At 39.7% G+C, this 19,838-nt stretch overlaps 1 protein-coding gene across 10 annotated transcripts in view; it reads left to right on the forward strand.

The window, feature by feature from the left end:
• The window catches only part of LOC117977962 (contactin-associated protein-like 3), a 238,102-nt gene that overhangs the window by 9,360 nt on the left and 208,904 nt on the right, over window positions 1-19,838 (forward strand). For all 10 annotated transcript variants that reach the window (XM_055092007.2, XM_055092009.2, XM_055092010.2 and 7 more), the window contains exon 2: window positions 15,348-15,458. In XM_055092007.2, the coding sequence (XP_054947982.1) occupies window positions 15,348-15,458 (111 nt within the window). The remainder of the gene's footprint in view (window positions 1-15,347; window positions 15,459-19,838) is intronic.

Here is a 19,838-nt window from a genome sequence, read left to right on the forward strand (position 1 = left end):
GAGAAGTGTCTGTTCATATCCTTTGCCCACTTTTTGATGGGATCGTTGGTTTTTTTCTTGTAAATTTGTTTGAGTTCATTGTAGATTCTGGATATTAGCCCTTTGTCAGATGAGTAGGTTGCAAAAATTTCCTCCCATTCTGTAGGTTGCCTGTTCACTCTGATTGTAGTTTCTTTTGCTCTGTAGAAGCTCTTTAGTTTAATTAGATCCCATTTGTCAATTTTGGCTTTTGTTGCCATTGCTTTTGGTGTTTTAGACATGAAGTCCTTGCCCATGACTGTGTCCTGAATGGTATTGCCTAGGTTTTCTTCTAGGGTTTTTATGGTTTTAGGTCTAACATTTAAGTCTTTAATCCATCTTGAATTAATTTTTGTATAAGGTGTAAGGAAGGAATCCAGTTTCAGCTTTCTACTTATGGCTAGCCAGTTTTCCCAGCAGCATTTATTAAATAGGGAATCCTTTCCCCATTGCTTATTTTTGTCAGGTTTCTCAAAGATCAGATAGTTGTAGATATGCGGCATTATTTCTGAGGGCTCTGTTCTGTTCTGTTGTTCTATATCTCTGTTTTGGTACCAGTACCATGCTGTTTTGGTTACTGTAGCCTTGTAGTATAGTTTGAAGTCAGGTAGTGTGATGCCTCCAGGTTTGTTCTTTTGGCTTAGGATTGACTTGGCAATGCGGGCTCTTTTTTGGTTCCATATGAACTTTAAAGTAGTTTTTTCCAATTCTGTGAAGAAAGTCATTGGTAGCTTGATGGGGATGGCATTGAGTCTATAAATTACCTTGGGCAGTATGGCCATTTTCATGATACTGATTCTTCCTACCCATGAGCATGGAATGTTCTTTCGTTTGTTTGTATCCTCTTTTATTTCCTTGAGCAGTGGTTTGTAGTTCTCCTTGAAGAGGTCCTTCACATCCCTTGTAAGTTGGATTCCTAGGTATTTTATCCTCTTTGAAGCAATTGTGAATGGGAGTTCACTCATGATTTGGCTCTCTGTTTGTCTGCTATTGGTGTATAAGAATGCTTGTGATTTTTGCACATTGATTTTGTATCAAATCAAGATACAAAATCTTGAATTTGAGACTTTGCTGAAGTTGCTTATCAGCTTAAGGAGATTTTGGGCTGAGACGATGGGGTTTTCTAGATATACAATCATGTCATCTGCAAACAGGGACAATTTGACTTCCTCTGTTCCTAATTGAATGCCCTTTATTTCCTTCTCCTGCCTTATTGCCCTGGCCAGAACTTCCAACACTATGTTGAATAGGAGTGGTGAGAGAGGGCATCCTGTCTTGTGCCAGTTTTCAAAGGGAATGCTTCCAGTTTTTCTCCATTCAGTATGATATTGGCTGTGGGTTTGTCATAGATAGCTCTTATTATTTTGAGATAGGTGCCATCAATACCTAATTTGTTGAGAGTTTTTAGCATGAAGCGTCTTTGAATTTTGTCAAAGGCCTTTTCTGCATCTATTGAGATAATCATGAGGTTTTTGTCTTTGGTTCTGTGTATATGCTGGATTACGTTTATTGATTTTCGTATGTTGAACCAGCCTTGCGTCCCAGGGCTGAAGCCCACTTGATCATGGTGGATAAGCTTTTTGATGTGTTGCTGCATTCGGTTTGCCAGTATTTTATTGAGGATTTTTGCATCAATGTTCATCAAGGATATTGGTCTAAAATTCTCTTTTTTGGTTTTGTCTCTGCCAGGCTTTGGTATCAGGATGATGCTGGCCTCATAAAATGAGTTAGGGAGGATTCCCTCTTTTTCTGTTGATTGGAATAGTTTCAGAAGGAATGGTACCAGTTCCTCCTTGTACCTCTGGTAGAATTGGGCTGTGAATCCATCTGGTCCTGGACTTTTTTTGGTTGGTAAGCTATTACTTATTGCCTCAATTTCAGAGCCTGTTATTGGTCTATTCAGAGATTCATCTTCTTCCTGGTTTAGTCTTGGGAGGATGTATGTGTCGAGGAATTTATCCATTTCTTCTAGATTTTCTAGTTTATTTGCGTAGAGGTGTTTATAGTATTCTCTGATGGTAGTTCGTATTTCTGTGGGATTGGTGGTGATATCCCCTTTGTCATTTTTTATTGCATCTATTGGATTCTTCTCTCTTTTCTTCTTTATTAGTCTTGCTAGGGGTCTATCAATTTTGTTGATCTTTTCAAAAAACCAGCTCTTGGATTGATTGATTTTTTGAAGCGTTTTTTTGTGTCTCTATTTCCTTCAGTTCTGCTCTGATCTTAGTTATTTCTTGCCTTCTGCTAGCTTTTGAATGCGTTTGCTCTTGCTTCTCTGGTTCTTTTAATTGTGATGTTAGGGTGTCAATTTTAGATCTTTCCTGCTTTCTCTTGTGGGCATTTAGTGCTATAAATTTCCCTCTCCACACTGCTTTAAATGTGTCCCAGAGATTCTGGTATGTTGTGTGTTTGTTCTCGTTGGTTTCAAAGAACATCTTTATTTCTGCCTTCAGTTCTCAATGTACCCAGTAGTCATTCAGGAGCAGGTTGTTCAGTTTCCGTGTAGTCGAGCGATTTTGAGTGAGTTTCTTAATCCTGAGTTCTAGTTTGATTGCACTGTGGTCTGAGAGACAGTTTGTTATAATTTCTGTTCTTTTACATTTGCCGAGGAGTGCTTTACTTCCAACTATGTGGTCAATTTTGGAGTAAGTGTGATGTGGTGCTGAGAAGAATATATATTCTGTTGATTTGGGGTGGAGAGTTCTGTAGATGTCTATTACGTCTGCTTGGTGCAGAGCTGAGTTCAATTCCTGGATATCCTTTTTAACTTTCTGTCTCGTTGATCTGTCTGTTGTTGACAGTGGTGTGTTAAAGTCTCCCATTATTATTGTGTGGAAGTCTAAGTCTGTTTGTACGTCTCTAAGGACTTGCTTTATGAGTCTGGGTGCTCCTGTACTGGGTGCGTATATATTTAGGATATTTAACTCTTCTTGTTGAATTGATCCCTTTACCATTATGTAATGGCCTTCTTTGTCTCTTTTGATCTTTGTTGGTTTAAAGTCTGTTTTATCAGAGACTAGGATTCCAACCCCTGCTTTTTTTTTGTTTTCCCTTTGCTTGGCAGACCTTCCTCCATACCTTTATTTTGAGCCTATGTGTGTCTCTGCAGGTGAGCGGGGTCTGCTGAATACAGCACACTGATGGGTCTTGACTCTTTATCCAATTTGCCACTCTGTGTCTTTTAATTGGAGGACTTAGCCTATTTACATTTAAGGTTAATATTGTTATGTGTGAATTTGATCCTGTCATTATGATGTTAGCTGGTTATTTTGCTCATTAGTTGATGCAGTTTCTTCCTAGCCTTGATAGTCTTTACAATTTGGCATGTTTTTGCAGTGGCTGGTACTGGTTGTTCCTTTCCATGTTTAGTGCTTCCTTCAGGAGCTCTTGTAAGGCAGGCCTGGTGGTGACAAAATCTCTCAGCATTTGCTTGTCTGTAAAGGATTTTATTTCTCCTTCAGTTATGAAGCTTAGTTTGGCTGGATATGAAACTGGGTTGAAAATTCTTTTCTTTAAGAATGTTGAATATTGGCCCCCACTCTCTTCTGGCTTGTAGAGTTTCTGCCAAGAGATCCGCTGTTAGTCTGATGGGCTTCCCTTTGTGAGTAACCCGACCTTTCTCTCTGGCTGCCCTTAACATTTTTTCCTTCATTTCAACTTTGGGGAATCTGACAATTATGTGTCTTGGAGTTGGTCTTCTCGAGGAGTATCTTTGTGGCATTCTCTGTATTTCCTGAATTTGAATGTTGGCCTGCCTTGCTAGGTTGGGGAAGTTCTCCTGGATAATATCCTGCAGAGTGTTTTCCAACTTGGTTCCTTTCTCCCTGTCACTTTCAGGTACACCAATCAGACGTAGATTTGGTCTTTTCACAGTCACATATTTCTTGGAGGCTTTTTTCGTTTCTTTTTACTCTTTTTTCTCTAAACTTCTTTTCTCGCTTCATTTCATTCATTTGATCTTCAATCACTGATACCCTTTCTTCCAGCTGATCGAATTGGCTACTGAAGCTTGTGCATGCGTCATGTAGTTCTCGTGGTTTTCAGCTCCATCAGGTCATTTAAGGTCTTCTCTACACTGTTTATTCTAGTTAGCCATTCGTCTAATCCTTTTTCAAGGTTTTTAGCTTCTTTGCGACGGGTTCGAACATCCTCCTTTAGCTCGGAGAAGTTTGTTATTACCGATCATCTGAAACCTTCTTCTCTCAACTCGTCAAAGTCATTCTCCATCCAGCTTTGTTCCGTTGCTGGCGAGGAGTTGCGTTCCTTTGGAGGAGAAGAGGCGCTCTGATGTTTAGAATTTTCAGCTTTTCTGCTCTGGTTTCTCCCCATCTTTGTGGTTTTATGTACCTTTGGTCTTTGATGGTGGTGACGTACAGATGGGGTTTTGTGTGGTTGTCCTTTCTGTTTGTTAGTTTTCCTTCTAAGAGTCAGGACCCTCAGCTGTAGGTCTGTTGGAGTTTGCTGGAGGTCCAGTCCAGACCCTGTTTGCCTGGGTATCACCAGCGGAGGCTGCAGAACAGCAAATATTGCAGAATGGCAAATGTTACTGTCTGATTCTTCCTCTGGAAGCTTCGTCTCAGAGGGGCACCTGGCTGTATGCGGTGTCAGTCAGCCCCTACTGGGAGGTGTCTCCCAGTTAGGCTACTCGGGTCAGGGACCCACTTAAGGACGCAGTCTTTCCGTTCTCAGATCTCAAACTCCATGCTGGGAGAACCACTACTGTCACCAAAGCTCAGTCGGAAATTCAGAAATCACCTGTCTTCTGCGTCGTTCATGCTGGGAGCTGTAGACTGGAGCTGTTCCTATTCGACCATCTTGGATCCGGACCTGTCTATTTTCTTAGCCTTATGAGCTTTGTCAAAAGAGTGCAGCTTCTTCTGGTTTTTCTTACGAGTATACAAAAAATCTCTTTGATTGTGTTTAGCAGTGTTTGAAAGTCTTAATGTGTTCTGGGCTTTAACTCACTTTGCTTTATATTGCCTCCTTTTAATGTTCCTTTTCATTGTAAGTATTTCTTTTTTTTTTTCCGATATGGAGTCTTGCTCTGTCACCTAGGCTGGAGAGCAGTGGCACAATCTTGGCTCACTGCAACCTCCGCCTCCCGGGTTCCAGTGATTCTCCTGCCTCAGCCTCCCGAGTAGCTGGGATTGCAAGTTCCCGCTACCATGCCCAGCTAATTTTTGTATTTTTACTAGAGATGGAGTTTCACCATGTTGGCCAGGCTCGTCTCAAACTCCTGACCTTGTGATCCACCCATCTTGGCCACTGCGCCCAGCCTCACTGTAAATATTCTTTCCTTGGTTACTTTGCCCATTTCTCTCTTCTTCAGTGGAACATGTTTTTTCTGGGTTTCATTTGGGTAGCTTTTCACATTTGATGAACGATGTTGTCCTCAATCATAACAACAGTGTCTCTTTGTATAGTGGTTGCTCGGAGGTCTACAAGGTAGTATTATGTAACATTTCCCATTGTGTTCTAAATACTCTTATCTTTTTAAGTTAAAAAATTGAAGTCAAAGCTGCCTCTAAAGTCACACACATAGCTTGAAATAATAGAGTTGAAATTTGGACATAAAACATATTGCCATGGGATAATGCCTGTTGTTTTCCTAAAGTTTTAAAATTGTCTTTTTGATATCTCAAATAAACATTTGTCTATTGACAGGGCTCCTTCCTTGGGCACAATAAATTCTAAGATGTTCTGGTTATTATTTTCTCAAGGATTCTGACACTGCCACCTTACTAATCATATTAGAGCCAAGTACGGAGTAGTGAACAAGTTCTGATAATTTGCAGGTTTATTACTTTGGGCTGAAAAAAATCTAGCTGATGTCATTGGTCTTGTTGGGATCTGTCTTCAGAATGCAATTGGAGTGCATCTCTTAACCCTTACTTAAGTATCACTGAAGTTCTCTTTCTTCAGCTCCCAGATGCTCCGTAGCCTGCTGTGGCCTGTGAGGTCATGAGGTCCCTTTAAGATGTTATAAGTTGAACACAGTCTTCTTTCCATCCCTCTGTAACATGTCTTGGGAAGAAGCCATATCCTTCTCATGCCTTATATTCTCATTCAGACCCTAATTCTGTCAACTCTCAGAGGTGCATAGAAAGAATTATTATTATTTTTAATTTTTTTAGTTTTTAATTTTGTGGTTACATAGTAGGTGTATATATCGATGGGCTACATGAGGTGTTTTGATACAGGCATGCAATGTGAAATAAGTGCATCAAGAAAAATGGAGTATCCATCCCCTCAAGCAATTATCCTTTGAGTTGCAAACAATCCAATTACACTCTTTAAGTTATTTTAAAATGTACAATTAAGTAATTATTGACTATAGTCACCTCTTGTGTTATCAAATACTGGGTGTTATTCATTTTTTCTATTTTTTTGTACCCGTGGAAAGATCATTTATTGCCCTTTATTAACAATTCATCTTTATCACTTATATTCCCACAGCTGTGGATACATTCGTAATAACAATTATTAGTGATGACATCGCCACACGATTTTCTTTTTAAATTATATGCACCTGTGTTGTTGTATTTTTTCCTGTGTCGTGTCTGATGTCTTTCTGCAGGACTTAATTTTGTTATTTGGTTGCCTCTCTTTCTACTCAGCAGTAAGTCTCAAAAAATAGGTTCGTCTTATTCTCATATTATATACTTTAGCCAAAAATCTATAGTTTAAAAACAGGTATTGAATTTATCACAGAAGTATAATTTAACTACATAGCAAGAAATTTAGAAATAAAAGTAAAGAGAACAAGATCATCTATCCAGCTTCCTCAGGGAAAAGGAGCTGATCTATGTTGAATCCCTTCTGTGTTTCCAGAGCTGTGTTTGTTGGATTTAACACCCATTATCTCATCTCAATCCAGCAGATCTCTTTGTCCATTATCTTCTCATATGCAGATTTTCCCATCCCATCTCCTTCATCTCTCCATATGTTTAAATAGTTCTTATATTTATTGTTGTAATGACTGTAGAGTAGATCATCAAATTAAGATGCTTAAATTTATGTAAACTTGACCGGGCATGGTGGCTCACGCCTGTAATCCCAGCACTTTGGGAGGCTGAGGCAGGCGGATCACGAGGTCAGGAGATCGATACCATCCTGGCTAACATGGTGAAACCCCGTGTCTACTAAAAATACAAAAAAAAAAAATTAGCCTGGGCGACAGGGCGAGGCTCCGTCTCACAAAAAAAAAAAAAAAAAAAAAAAAACTCTGTAAACTTTCCTCTAGGTCTTCATTTGTGTTGTGTCTTTTGTAGTTCTCATAGAATAAAGTCCTTGGTCCTGGTATGTTAAAATTGGTATGCTGTTGTTATAACTTTATATTTGTAGTGCCGTAAGTCATTTGAAAACACCAATGTCAGGAGGTATTCAATGTTCCTATGCTAGGTTTTCTTTAACAAGTCAAAATGTCATCTGGAAGGAGAGACAACGTGTAACCCCTATCTCCTACCCCCTGTAAATTCTAATTTATAGAATTTAAACCTGTTTCTATGTGTCTTCTTCCAAGCCTCATCTGTTCCCACAGGTAGACTGTAGGAATTGTCTGTCATGTCCCGGGAACCAGACACTCATCAGCTGGTCATGCCAGTCTCTCTTCCTCACCCCAGAATCATCAGTCAGCAGGCAAGGCTCCTTTCTCGGGAGTGAGGTTCTCCTGTTCCCTCTCATCCCCATCTGCCGCCGCACGTGGCTGCTGTGTGGCTCCCCGTGAGTGAGGTGCTGCTCCTTCTCCAGAGGTGTAATTCATTTTCCATGAGACAGACCTCAGTATTTCAGAAGAGTAAGCCTTACTGGGGCCTTCATGTGAGAAGACTTCAGAGCAGAGACAAAACTTGAGTTGAGCCCTGAAGATAATAAGTGATGGGAACTCGCAGACAGGAGGGGCTGCAATGTCATCGGGTGAGCGGTCAAGGAGCGTTGGTGCATGCATCCCACATTCAGGAAACAGTGAGAAGACCACTCCGATTAAAGGAGGAAGCGCATCTGAGAAATGTGTAGGGGATTCGGCTGTAGTGCAGAGAGTGACAGGAAACAGGTGATGGAAGGAATTGAATGCCAGGACCTGAAATTTGAATTTCAGGACAGGTGCGGTGGGGATCCATTGGAGCTGGTTGATATGGCTGTTTGTGTGACTTGCACTCAGCAGTAGTTTAAAACCGTTTCTGCTCTGGTGATATGTAAGGTGTGTGTGTGGCTGGGGACAGTCAATAAGGAAACATTGGCTGTAAGGATTAGTTAGGTCGTTAACATGAGGACCTACAGTGAGATGATGATCATGATAATGGAAAAGCTGCCATATACACACAAAAAGTACATAATCCTTGGCAATTTATTGGCTGTAGAGGGAAGATAAGGGTGGGGGCTCAGGACAGTGTACTTATTGAGCATTTTTCAGTTTCAGGTGACCAAAATCTAAGATCAAATAGGCTTGAACAATAAAGGGAACCAAAGTGTCCTGATTGAAGCCAGGCTGAATTTAGGTAATCAGATTCTTTCATCAGCAGTCTGCCTCTTTCCTTCTTGCAGTTTTATTTTCGTCTACAACTGGCCTCATTCTTGGGCAGCTCTGTCTATGCCGTAGCTTCAGGCTTACCGTTTACCAGCTTAGAAGCGTGACTGTTTTCCTTTATTTCTGTTCTTAGCAATGTTGAGTTCTACAGATATTATGCCTTTATTTGTTTATTCTACTCAGTAGGATAAGCTTCACAGGAGCAGAGACTTTTTCTGTTGTTTATGGTTATATCCCCAGAACATAGGGGAACACCTGGCACAGTATAGATTTTCAACAAATATTTGTTGAATGAATGAATGGGTATTTCTCCCAAGAGTCCAAGCCGAAAGTACCAGGTTCTACTCTTATTCATTCGAAAGTCCCAGGTTCTGTTCCCATTCATTCAGCATGGGCTTCCTGACCATCTGGAACCAGTCCTTTCCAGTAGGACAGGCATGGCGTTCAGTTGCCAGGCCTGAGTCGTGTCCCCGTGCTGGCCCCAGGTGGTAGGGTGTGCCCCCTTCAGACCCCATGGAGTGAGATGTAGGGAAGACAGTGACTGAAGATAATCGAATGGAGATCAAGACCATGTAAAACAGAAGTTTTTATATGGAAAAAAGTAGATTTTTACATTGACCATCACTGCTTATGTTCACTATGAGTAAAATGTGCTTTTTCCGAAGCATTCCCTCTAGATAGCAATGCACAGATCAATTCAGATTCATAACAAGATGAACTTTCGGTACCTTCTAAATAAAAGCTTTATTTAACCTCTCATTAAGATAATGTTAAGGTACATTAAGAACTGAAAAGACAGGTGATGAAATGGGAAGAATGGAATAGCGCCGTATCCAGATGAACATCCAGACGTGGCCTGAAGAAGGTATGGGCACCCCCTTCCCTGTTTGTGATTCGATTCCCGAGGCCGTGCTCCCTACTGACTCAATATGTGGAACCAGAGAGAAGCCTGCTGTGTAGTTAGTGAATTTGGCCTAATCGAGACAGTCTGAGAAAGGACAGGAATCTTTTTTTTTCTTTTTTTTTAGAACAAAGAGGTTTTCTATACATCTGTGATAACACAGTAACCATCTGTTGAACTCTTTAATAGTAGGCTTTGTGTTTTTCTGATAATTCGAAGCTGGTTAAGGTGCCGTCCCCTCATATGAGCAGTTCGGTGGCCCCTTCCCCTCTCCTTCCATCCTTAGGTTCCGCCGACACAGTGGTTAGCTCCTTTCACAGTGAGGAGCAAGTGCAGCCGCAAGCATGGGGAGAGCCACAGCCTGGCAGAGTGGCTTAGCATCACGAAGCCCTTCTCAGAAGGAATTGAGTATCTGTGTGATTCAAAGGGATGTTAATCGTATTTTCAGTGGAACTCTCCTGCATTTCCCCTAAAATATCCAATATGTAATTCCATATAAACAGTGTGTTCATTTCCTATGGCCCTTGTGAGAAATGACCATAAACTGGCTGACTTAAAGCAAAAGAATTTATTCTGTCATAGTCTGGAGACCAGAAGTTCCGCATCAGTATCGCTAGTCCAAAATCAAGATGGGCCACACTCCCTACGGAGGCTCTAGGGGGACATCCATTCTTCGTTTCTTCCGGCTTCCTGTGGTTGCCGGTGTGCCTCACCTTGTGGGTGCCTCACTCCATTTTCACACCCTCTTCTCTTTTGTGTGGGGCTCTGTTCATCCTCACCTTTATCTCTCTTACAAGGGCAGTTCTGATGGTATTTAAGACCCAGCCAGATAATTCAAGATAATTTTCTCGTCTCAGGGTCTTTGATCACATCTGGAGAACCTTACCTTCTGAAGTAACCTTCACAGGGTCCCGGGATTGGGGCATAGACATATCTTTGGGAGCCACTGTCAGCCTGTCCTAACACATGTAAGATTCATCTCTGATAAAGGCATTCAACCACAAGTGCAGTGTGGTTTGGTCTTTTAATAAAATCCTTTAAGTAATACTGTAATGAATTCGGAGCTCCATCCGGAGATGCCAGGAGGTGTCCTCATTTGAATGTAAAGCTCCTCCCCATAGCATCAGTTGTCGCCCCTCCTTTTGGCTTTTCCCATTTCCTCTGCAGATACGGACAAAATCTGTCCATGTATTATACATGCATTCTTTTTTTTTTCATTCTTATTATCAGATCCCAGAATAATGAATTGCTGTTTGAAAATGCATGGTTTATGTTTATCTTTTCCAGAAGCACTTTTATACGCATCTCTCCCTAGTAGTGTTTGCTCTTTCAGAGGCTGGTTTTGTTCCTAAGCAATTAAGATGCTTCCCTGTGTTTTGGAATAAATAGTAGTATCTAAATATTTTGCTCTTCTGTTTATTTCCTGTAACAGATATTTACACATCTCCCTCCCATGTTAGATTCTGGACTTCTTGAACCTAGAACCATGTCTCTCTTTATGCCCCATAATGCTTTGCACATGGTAGGTGCTCAATACACTTTTATTAAATAAGTGCAAGAATTAACATACTCAAATGAAATGCTGTTTTGAAAAGTATATCATCTCTGTCTTAGGTAAGGGCAATTCCTCAAATTGATTTTTTAATCATTTCATATTCATGTGGTAAAAATTGTCGTAAACTAGCACATCTGTGAATGCAATGTTGATTTGTATACAGGAAGCCCTTAGGCTAATTTTAATCTTCTGCTGTCTTTCATGAATGTAATACTAAGAAATGGTTTCTGTCCCAAACCCTTCATAGGCACCATGCTGGGAATCACAAAGCATGCTGGGAATACTTGTCAAGGAGAAGTGGGAAGCTAAGAGTGATGCCAGGCAGGGGTCAGGGGACAAATCAAGACCATAGAGTGGGGAGAGAGGAACCTACGCAGAGCTAATCACCGAGACTAAATCAACAAGCCTAGGGAAGTGCAGCAAGCCAAAAACCCTCTGGTCTAGCGTGCGTCTTCAAAGTTGTCACTTGAGGTGGCATGGAAGGTGGCAGGTGGGATCCCCTATGGGTTTATCTCTACTTCTCTCTCAACCATTGTTGAGCCTTCAGCTAAGTCACCAACCCATACTGTGTTTATTCTCTGCATTTTCCAAATACTTCTCTTCTTCAAACCTGCAAGTTTTAATATGAATCCAGCTGTTACCCAGTTCAGCACAGGTGATTTTTAAGGAAGTCCACCATTTTTGAACAGATATAAAATAACCCTGAATAAAACATTTTATATCATTTTCAACCATGATCTTCTAGGAGAACAATAATATAAAATACACCTATGTAGCAATGAATCTCTGCCTTTAGATGGTGAGAATAAATATGAAATAATCAATACTTGTAACATTAAGACCCTAGAACGCTCTATATTGAGCCAAGCACATGGAAATATAGTGAATCTTAACCAGATTTCCAAATAAGCTGAGGAAGAGGGAGATCCAGCCCCTGTAACACTTGTGGGGTGCCCACTGTATTTTCCCCTCTGACTCAGTAGTGTACAATTCTTTCTAGAAAGAAAGTGTTCACAGAATTCAAAATGATAGGGAAAAAACAATAAACTTAGGTACCAGATATGTTCTTATGTTCTTTTATTTTATAAAATTTAGGGCCTTTCTTTCTTTCTTTCTTTTTTTAAGACGGAGTCTTTCCCTGTCGCCCAGCCTGGAGTGTACTGGCACCATCTGGGCTCACTGCAACCTCCGCCTCCCAGGTTCAAGCGATTCTCCTGCTTCAGCCTCCTGGGTAGCTGGGACTACGGGCACGTGCCACCATGCCCAGCTAATTTTTTGTATTTTTAGTAGAGACGGGGTTTCACCGTATTAGCCAGGATGGTCTCGATCTCCTGACCTCATGATCCACCCGCCTTGGTCTCCCAAAGTGTTGGTATTACAGGTGTGAGCCACCGCGCCTGAATTTATTGCCTTTCTGAAGGGCAAGATTTATTCAAGCCTGTGCCAGAAATTTTCTTCATTACAAGGTGACTCTTTGGCAGACAGATACTATTGACTCTTGAATTTTCCAAAGGCGAAATGGAAAATTTCAGCAATTTTGTTTCCAGCTGTCTTTACAGATTTATATTTGGACCTTAATCCTATTGGAAATCATGTGAAACTCGTGAAACACACAATTGGAAAGTTAATTAGGGAGAAACCAAGGGAAAGAATAACAATATTATCTATTACACCTATTTAGAACCTTCTCTTGAGATCTGGTTATTATTTTTATTAGAGATGTGAGTCTGATACCTCTAGGCCTCTTGTGTTTGAACTTTAATAAATTGTACTCTGCTAACTTAGGAAGACTAAGTTTAATTAAATGTATTGGTTAATGATAATTCTCTTTTACGTATTTAGTAAATATTCAGTTGAAGTTTATTGAGCATGTGCTATCTTTCAGATTCTGCGCTAGGTATAGAGCACACGAAGTTGGGAAAGACTTTTATTGTGCCTTCAAGAGCTCATGATTCCACAGAGAGAGTTAGACATGTCAGCCAGGAATCCCAGGGACACGTGAAATGCCCAGTGCTGTTTCATGTATTGCATGATACTGCAGGAATCCAGGGACACGTGAAACGCCCAGTGCTGTTTTATGTATTGCATGATACTGCAGGACAGAGGCATCATGAGAACAGCTATCATGCTTTTCTAATGTAGGAAGAGATTTTATCCAAAAAATGTCAGTGCTACTTTAGATGTCCTTGGATTTGTTTTATTCTTTCCCAGAAAATAGAGAGAAAATAAAATCAGGCAGACAGGCTTAGGAGGCACTATTACCTGGATGATGTCCTTCCTTCTTGGATCCTGCTGTGACGACTCGTGGGCCATGTGGGACTTGTCTATAGATGGAGCAGAGCCTTAGTTGCCTTCTTGTACTTTAGCTTCTTCACAGTTTTAAAATGCCTTTTTAGAAAATGTAAGTAAAGTTCGTAGCCAGTTGGATTCGTATTTATCTATTTTTCTTAGCCCACTCTGTAGCATATTTGCTGCCATCTGAGAATCCTGACTGCACAGTGTTATCCAGAGAGCATGTGTGCTGGGGAAATCAAGAAAGCCTCTCTTGTGGCATAAACATTGAGGGGGACATTTAAGGAAAGCGTAGAGAAAGCAAACCTTTCTTAACAGCTCTGCACATTTCAATGGATTCTTGCTGTGTAAAAATATTGGGTGCTCTTCATGCTAAAGATGTTAAATGCAATTTCTTAGCTAGATTATGCTGCTCTTTGTATGTAAAAAATCACAAATTCCAGTGTCTGACTCACCTGTATAAATGTGACATTGTCACTTATGGGGAATATATAGAAAAATGTTCCTATATCAAATACTCTGAATGTTTTACCAAGCAATGAGATACTGTTCTCCCTATTGTAGAATAGATGCTTCACAATGAGTTACTGAGTTTTTCTTTTGTCATGTCTTAAAGACATGTCGCTGTCTTAATGGCAATGCATGCTTTTAGAAAAGCAGATATAATTCCAGTATTTCTTTATGAAATGATATTCACTCAGGCAAATTATGTGCACTGAATTTTCTTTCTGTTGTTGCAGTATCATGTACTCAACCAAACAAATCAGGAGAGACCCTGAATTACCTCTTATCTATCTCACTGAACATAGTTGACATTTTGCTAAGTCGTAGCAATCTAGTTAATTCTGGTTGCCCTCTTTCTGTGACTTAACAAGTTGCTCACAAAGAAAAAAAGTGTATACAAAATATGCAGTTCAGAATCATCTAATGATATATTCAAGGTGTAACATTCCTCTTTCACAGAAATATCTTAATGTGTGACAGAAAACTTATGTCTGACATTATTAGATCAATAACCATGCTGGAAGAGGTACCCTTTTTATGAGAAAATATATGACATGCCTGAAAGTACGGTGATTACAGGATTGGACTGTGGGACTCAGAGGTAACCTCTGGGTTGCTTCTGTTACCCATGGCTACGCATAGGAAAAGAGCTACCCAAGGTGGGAATGGTCCCGGGGCTCCTCAAGTTTGACGGTGGGGAACACCAGGAGCAAGAAGGCTCTGAGGGTCCTTATGGTCTTAGGACAAATAAGATGATCTGGGTCAAACACTACTTAACCCCCAGCAATTCTTTTAGACCAGAGCTGAAGCAATAGAGAGTCACCCTGAGGTGAGGGTGACATGCAGGGGTCCTTGGGTTGGAAAGGCAGAGCAAGTTCCTGCAATGCTCAAGTTATCAGGCAAAAAGGAGGAGCCTCCATCTCCTGTAGGCAAGTAGCCCGCAGTGATTCCCTCTGGAGGGGTCTACAGAGTGGGCTTTTTCCAGTTGATCACTACAGGTGTTTCCTTTCATGGGTCCTGGCTTCACGCAGGTAACTCTGACCTGAACACCTGGTGCATTTCACTTTTCCCATCCCCCACAGGTTCTGTGCTGGGGCACTGTGAGAATTTCTAGCCGCTATTGAGGTTTGGGCACAGAATTCACACTACCTCTGTGTGTGTGTACCTAAAGAACCTAAGCATCAAATTGAGTTTAAAGTAGTGTTGGATGGGTGATGTACCCAGACATCTTGCAGAATTGAGAAAATGTGGGACATTAGGGAACTTTGAGGGCTAATGGACCTGTTTTATGTCTTCATTATGGTGGAGGTTACAAGGCTGAATGCATTTGTCAAAATGAATAGAGCTGTACACTTTAAAAACATCAAATAAATTCTCTGGAATTTTACTCTCTGTAAATTATACTGCAATGTAAATTTTAAAAATTGTAAAGAATTAAAAAAGGAGTGATGATTGCCATACATCCTAGAATATATTCATATATATTTTTGGACTATTATTTCTCCCAAGCTGCAATCTGAGTGTTAACCATATCACGGTATTTTTCCCGGCAGCTGACTGTGATGCCCCACTGGCCTCTGCCTTGCCTAGGTCATCCTTTAGCAGCTCCTCAGAGCTGTCCAGCAGCCACGGCCCGGGGTTTTCAAGGCTTAATCGAAGAGATGGTGAGTCTGCCTTTTTCCTTGTATTGCTCCTTGGTGACTCTCATTGGATTTTCATTTAACAAAATAATTATAATTGATTAATACTTTGCAGAAGGAAGTAAAATTCAGAATAAGCATATTTGTTCACATTTGAAACTCCAAGAATGTATTTGACAGGAATAAGTTGATCACTTCAGCTTTCTGGTTCTGCTGGGTTTCCCTTGGTACGATCTTTGTGTGCCTTGAACAAGTCATACCTGACTTTGACAGTGTTTGAACTCTTTGTATACCCCTTGCAATATCTGAGTATTATTTATCGAAGACCTTAGATTCTGTCATGTCCTTTTTTTTACCTTGGATTCTTTTGTTCTGCCACAGTATACATTTTGTTGTCCCAGATTATTTAATTATCCCTATTTGGATGAGAAAATTGGCAAAGTAAAGAAGCGTCTAAAAAGATTTTTATTATGTTTTAACTACAACTCTTAGTTTATTTCTTATTATGGCGAAATTCTCTCTTTAGCATCCACTGTAGAGAAATAACCATGTAAAATGGTTTATTCATGCTCCACTGTGACTATTCCATTTATATTTGTAAACATATCCCATGAGGAGTGTGTTTCTTTTACATATGCTTAAGCAGAAGTGTAGAAAATTGAATGTTGTCTTGCTGTGTAAATTAGAGGGAACTTTAAACACCAAATACATTGTGACAAGGAATCATCCTGGCATTTTCTGAGCACAAACTCAGATAGAACTTCTTTGAATAAATTCTCAGAGGAAATTAAATTTACACTATTAATAAAATGTATTTGCAGGCATATATTAAAAAGATTCAAAAGTGTCTACTATATTTTATATAATTATGCTTTCCTATTTTCTTATTGCCCTTGTTCTTTTTTTTTTTTTTTTTTTTTTTTTTGGAGACAGAGTCTCGCTCTGTCACCCAGGCTGGAGTGCGGTGGTGCAATCTCAGCTCACCACAAGCTGTGCCTCCTGGGTTCACGCCATTCTCCTGCCTCAGCCTCCCAAGTAGCTGGGACTACAGGCACCCGCCACCAGGCCCGACTAATTTTTTGTATTTTTTTTTTTTTTTTTTTAGTAGATACGGGGTTTCACCATGTTAGCCAAGGTGGTCTGGATCTCCTCACCTCCTGATCCATCCACCTCGGCCTCCTGAAGTGATAGGATTATAGGCGTGAGCCTGTAACCGCGCCCAGCCTTTTTTTTTTTTTTAACTCCGTGTTGCATTTCTTGGTGTTTTCTGTATTTGAGCACATTTAATGCATTGCACATTGGACCAAATAAATATGTTCTGGCATTTGTTATAGGCAGTATGGCTATGAAACATGAACAACTCAACTTTTTATTTTTCTGTTTATTTTTCTTAAGTCTGTGATTTCATTTGTTGCAGAGATATGGGCTCTGTTTTGTTACTTTAGATTCTATTGCTGCGGAGCCTCAGTGGATGGTCATTATCACTGAAACAGTGACTAAGCCTGGGCACAGGGGGTAAAGGAAAACAAGAGCAATCTCAAGCCATAGCTCTTCTTGATGTCAAATCATATTTTGTACTAAAGTACATGATTATGAGGATTCTTTATCATAGGGATCATTTTTATTCTTAGTTCATGTTCCTGTAGCTCCTCGTGCAAAAAAGCATGATATCAATCTTAATAAAATTTATTTTCATGTGAATGAAGTTAGAAAAACAGGCTTACTTTAGTTAGCTATCAACTGAGTTTATTACAAATTCATTGTTGTTGCTTTTTTTAATTGGTTTTGACTTTTTTCTTCTCCCTCATGGTAGCCTGGAGTATTCATCAAAGGAGTTCCAAATTGGGAGTGATTTATTGAAGGCTATAGATTATCTCTAGTGTTTTAATATCCTTTATTAGATTCAGAATGGTCTATGGAAGAGTGACTGAACAAATGTTCTGATCATAAATAATTAAACTAACAAATAATGACCCCCTGTCTCAGACATTAAAGCCTTTCTCCAGTGGAGTGTAAAGATCTCAGAGCTAAAAATTAACAGGCAGAAAACAAGTAGTTTCCCTGTTGTGCAGCCCAGTGCCTTGTACCCATGTGATGGGAAGACGCCATGGAAACAGCTGTGATAGTTACTCAAGCCTTAGCCTGAGGGGTGAGAGGGGAACAAGGTAGCTATGCATCCCGTCTGTCCCAGTGTAAAGAATCAAAATGGACTTTTTGGAGGTGTCTTTCTTCATGCCTCTTGGATACCACAAGTAAACTAGTTCTTCCATGCCACTAAATTATGAACCCATGGGCCAAACAAGCTAATGTACTTTTATAAGCAACTTATTTAATTCCCTTTAATGGGGAAGACTCAGTTTTTCCACCAAAGGTTTCATAAGTTATGAAGCATAATCCAGAATTACTTTCAACTTGTAAAAATGTATTATCATGAATATTGCACAGATTGGATTATAACTAATTAAATATGTTTTTGCTTTCTACATCTTCATAGTTAGAATTTCAGTATAACCTCTAACATGGTATTGGCTAATTTGAGGATAAAGTGACCTGTTGTAAATTTATTTATTTATTTATTTATTTATTTATTTATTTATTTATCGAGATGGAGTCTTGCTGTGTTGCCAGGCTGGAGTGCAGTGGTGCAATCTCGGCTCACTGCAAGCTCTGCCTCCTGGGCTCAAGTGATTCACCTGCCTCAGCCTCCCAAGTAGCTGGGACTGCAGGTGCCCGCCACCACACCAGGCTAATTTTTGTATTTTTAGTAGAGAAGGGGTTTCACCATGCTGGCCCGGATGGTCTCAAATCTCCTGACCTCGTGGTCTGCCCGCCTCGGCCTCCGAAAGGCGTGTGCCACCGCGCCTGGCCGACCTGTTGTAAATTTAAGAGGCTAAGGGTCAGTGTGCATTTCTACACCTTTCACATTGCATCACTTGAAGCTAAGAAGAACTCTGTGGTATATTACATGTAAAAATAAGACTGAAATAAGCTGACAAAGACTTAGGGCAAAAAAATAAGGTTTTGAGTAGAATTGAAGAAAACATTTTGATAATAATATCAAAGAAATTCCGAGATACCATTGAAACCATTTAATTATTTAAACATGTTTGTTATTCCTTTTTCTGTAACTTCTTCTGACACTAATTGAAAATTTCAGAAAATTAACCTATAGTTTAAAATGTTTAAAATATGAGAATTCAAACGATACACTGGCACATAGTAAATTCTTAACATTTCAAAATAAATAATGAATGATCTGTATTAGGAAATGAAATCTTTATATGATACACACATACAGTTGTAAAACTTGGTTTTATCCATAATCAATAATTGGCTTTCAGAGGCAAATTAATTATGCAATGGTTGTCCTTAGTTTTATTATACTTTATAATAAATGGATCGATGCTTTGTTTAGTTGACAAATACAGACATAGGTGAATTAATTTTACCTTTTTCCTTAGGCCTGTCTTCTCATGTGCTTATAGCTGTGTCTGTGTCAAATGAATTTGTGAAAATATAATCTCTTATTTTAGACAATTTCAACAATTAATAAACACTGTGAAGTTGTTATTCCATGACTGTTTGAGATGGAAAACCAGCTATTTTGGGTATCATTCACATACTGGCTAAAGACATACATTTATTTATGCATTTGCTGCCCTGTGTCTCCTCTGCATTTATTATATTAGCAGTTTCAGTTTAAAGTTTATTTTTCTGTAATTCAGATTCCTTGCTTCTTATGCTGGTTGTCATATGAATATGCCTTTCTAAGATTAGGATAAAACACTCTTCTTGGTGTTTTCTTTCAGTCCTATCTTGAGTTATTTTTAATCAAAATGCTAGGCTGAGGTCAACTGATTGTAATTTGTTTATAAGGAAAAAATGGAAGGTGACCTGAAGAATTTTCTCTCCTCCCTTTACCCAAAAGTATTTATTCTTATTTTGAAATGAGAAATTCCTTCAGAATTTCCCAAGATCAAAGAGGGCTATCTCACTGACAGCTAAGACCCTGTTGTCTTCATCTGTAACTTGGCTAGTCTTGTCCAAAAGAGGCCTCTTCTGGGTTGGAATTGCATTTAGTTTTAAATAAACAATTATGCAGAAAGTGCTTCTTCCATCTTATTAAAATTTCAGAGTTAGAAGAAAAGGCATCTGAAGTTTCCAAGTAGAACTATAACAGACCTAGTGTTTTTAGTATCCCCATAAGTAAGCATTCTAGCATAAGGGAGGGTTTGCTGGTTGCTCACTGAATGTTGTCTTGGCCACTCACAGACCAACACATGATTAGTGTAAGATAAACTCTTTGGTCTAAAGAGAGAAAACATAAGAGTCTGCAGCTGTAACATGTCTGCTGACCCAAGCTGGAATGCTTTAGTGTATTGTGTCACCTAGTGAGTTTTAGGA

The sequence above is a fragment of the Pan paniscus genome, chromosome 11 (genome assembly GCF_029289425.2).
Source record: "Pan paniscus chromosome 11, NHGRI_mPanPan1-v2.0_pri, whole genome shotgun sequence".
Taxonomy (NCBI): Eukaryota; Metazoa; Chordata; class Mammalia; order Primates; family Hominidae; genus Pan; species Pan paniscus.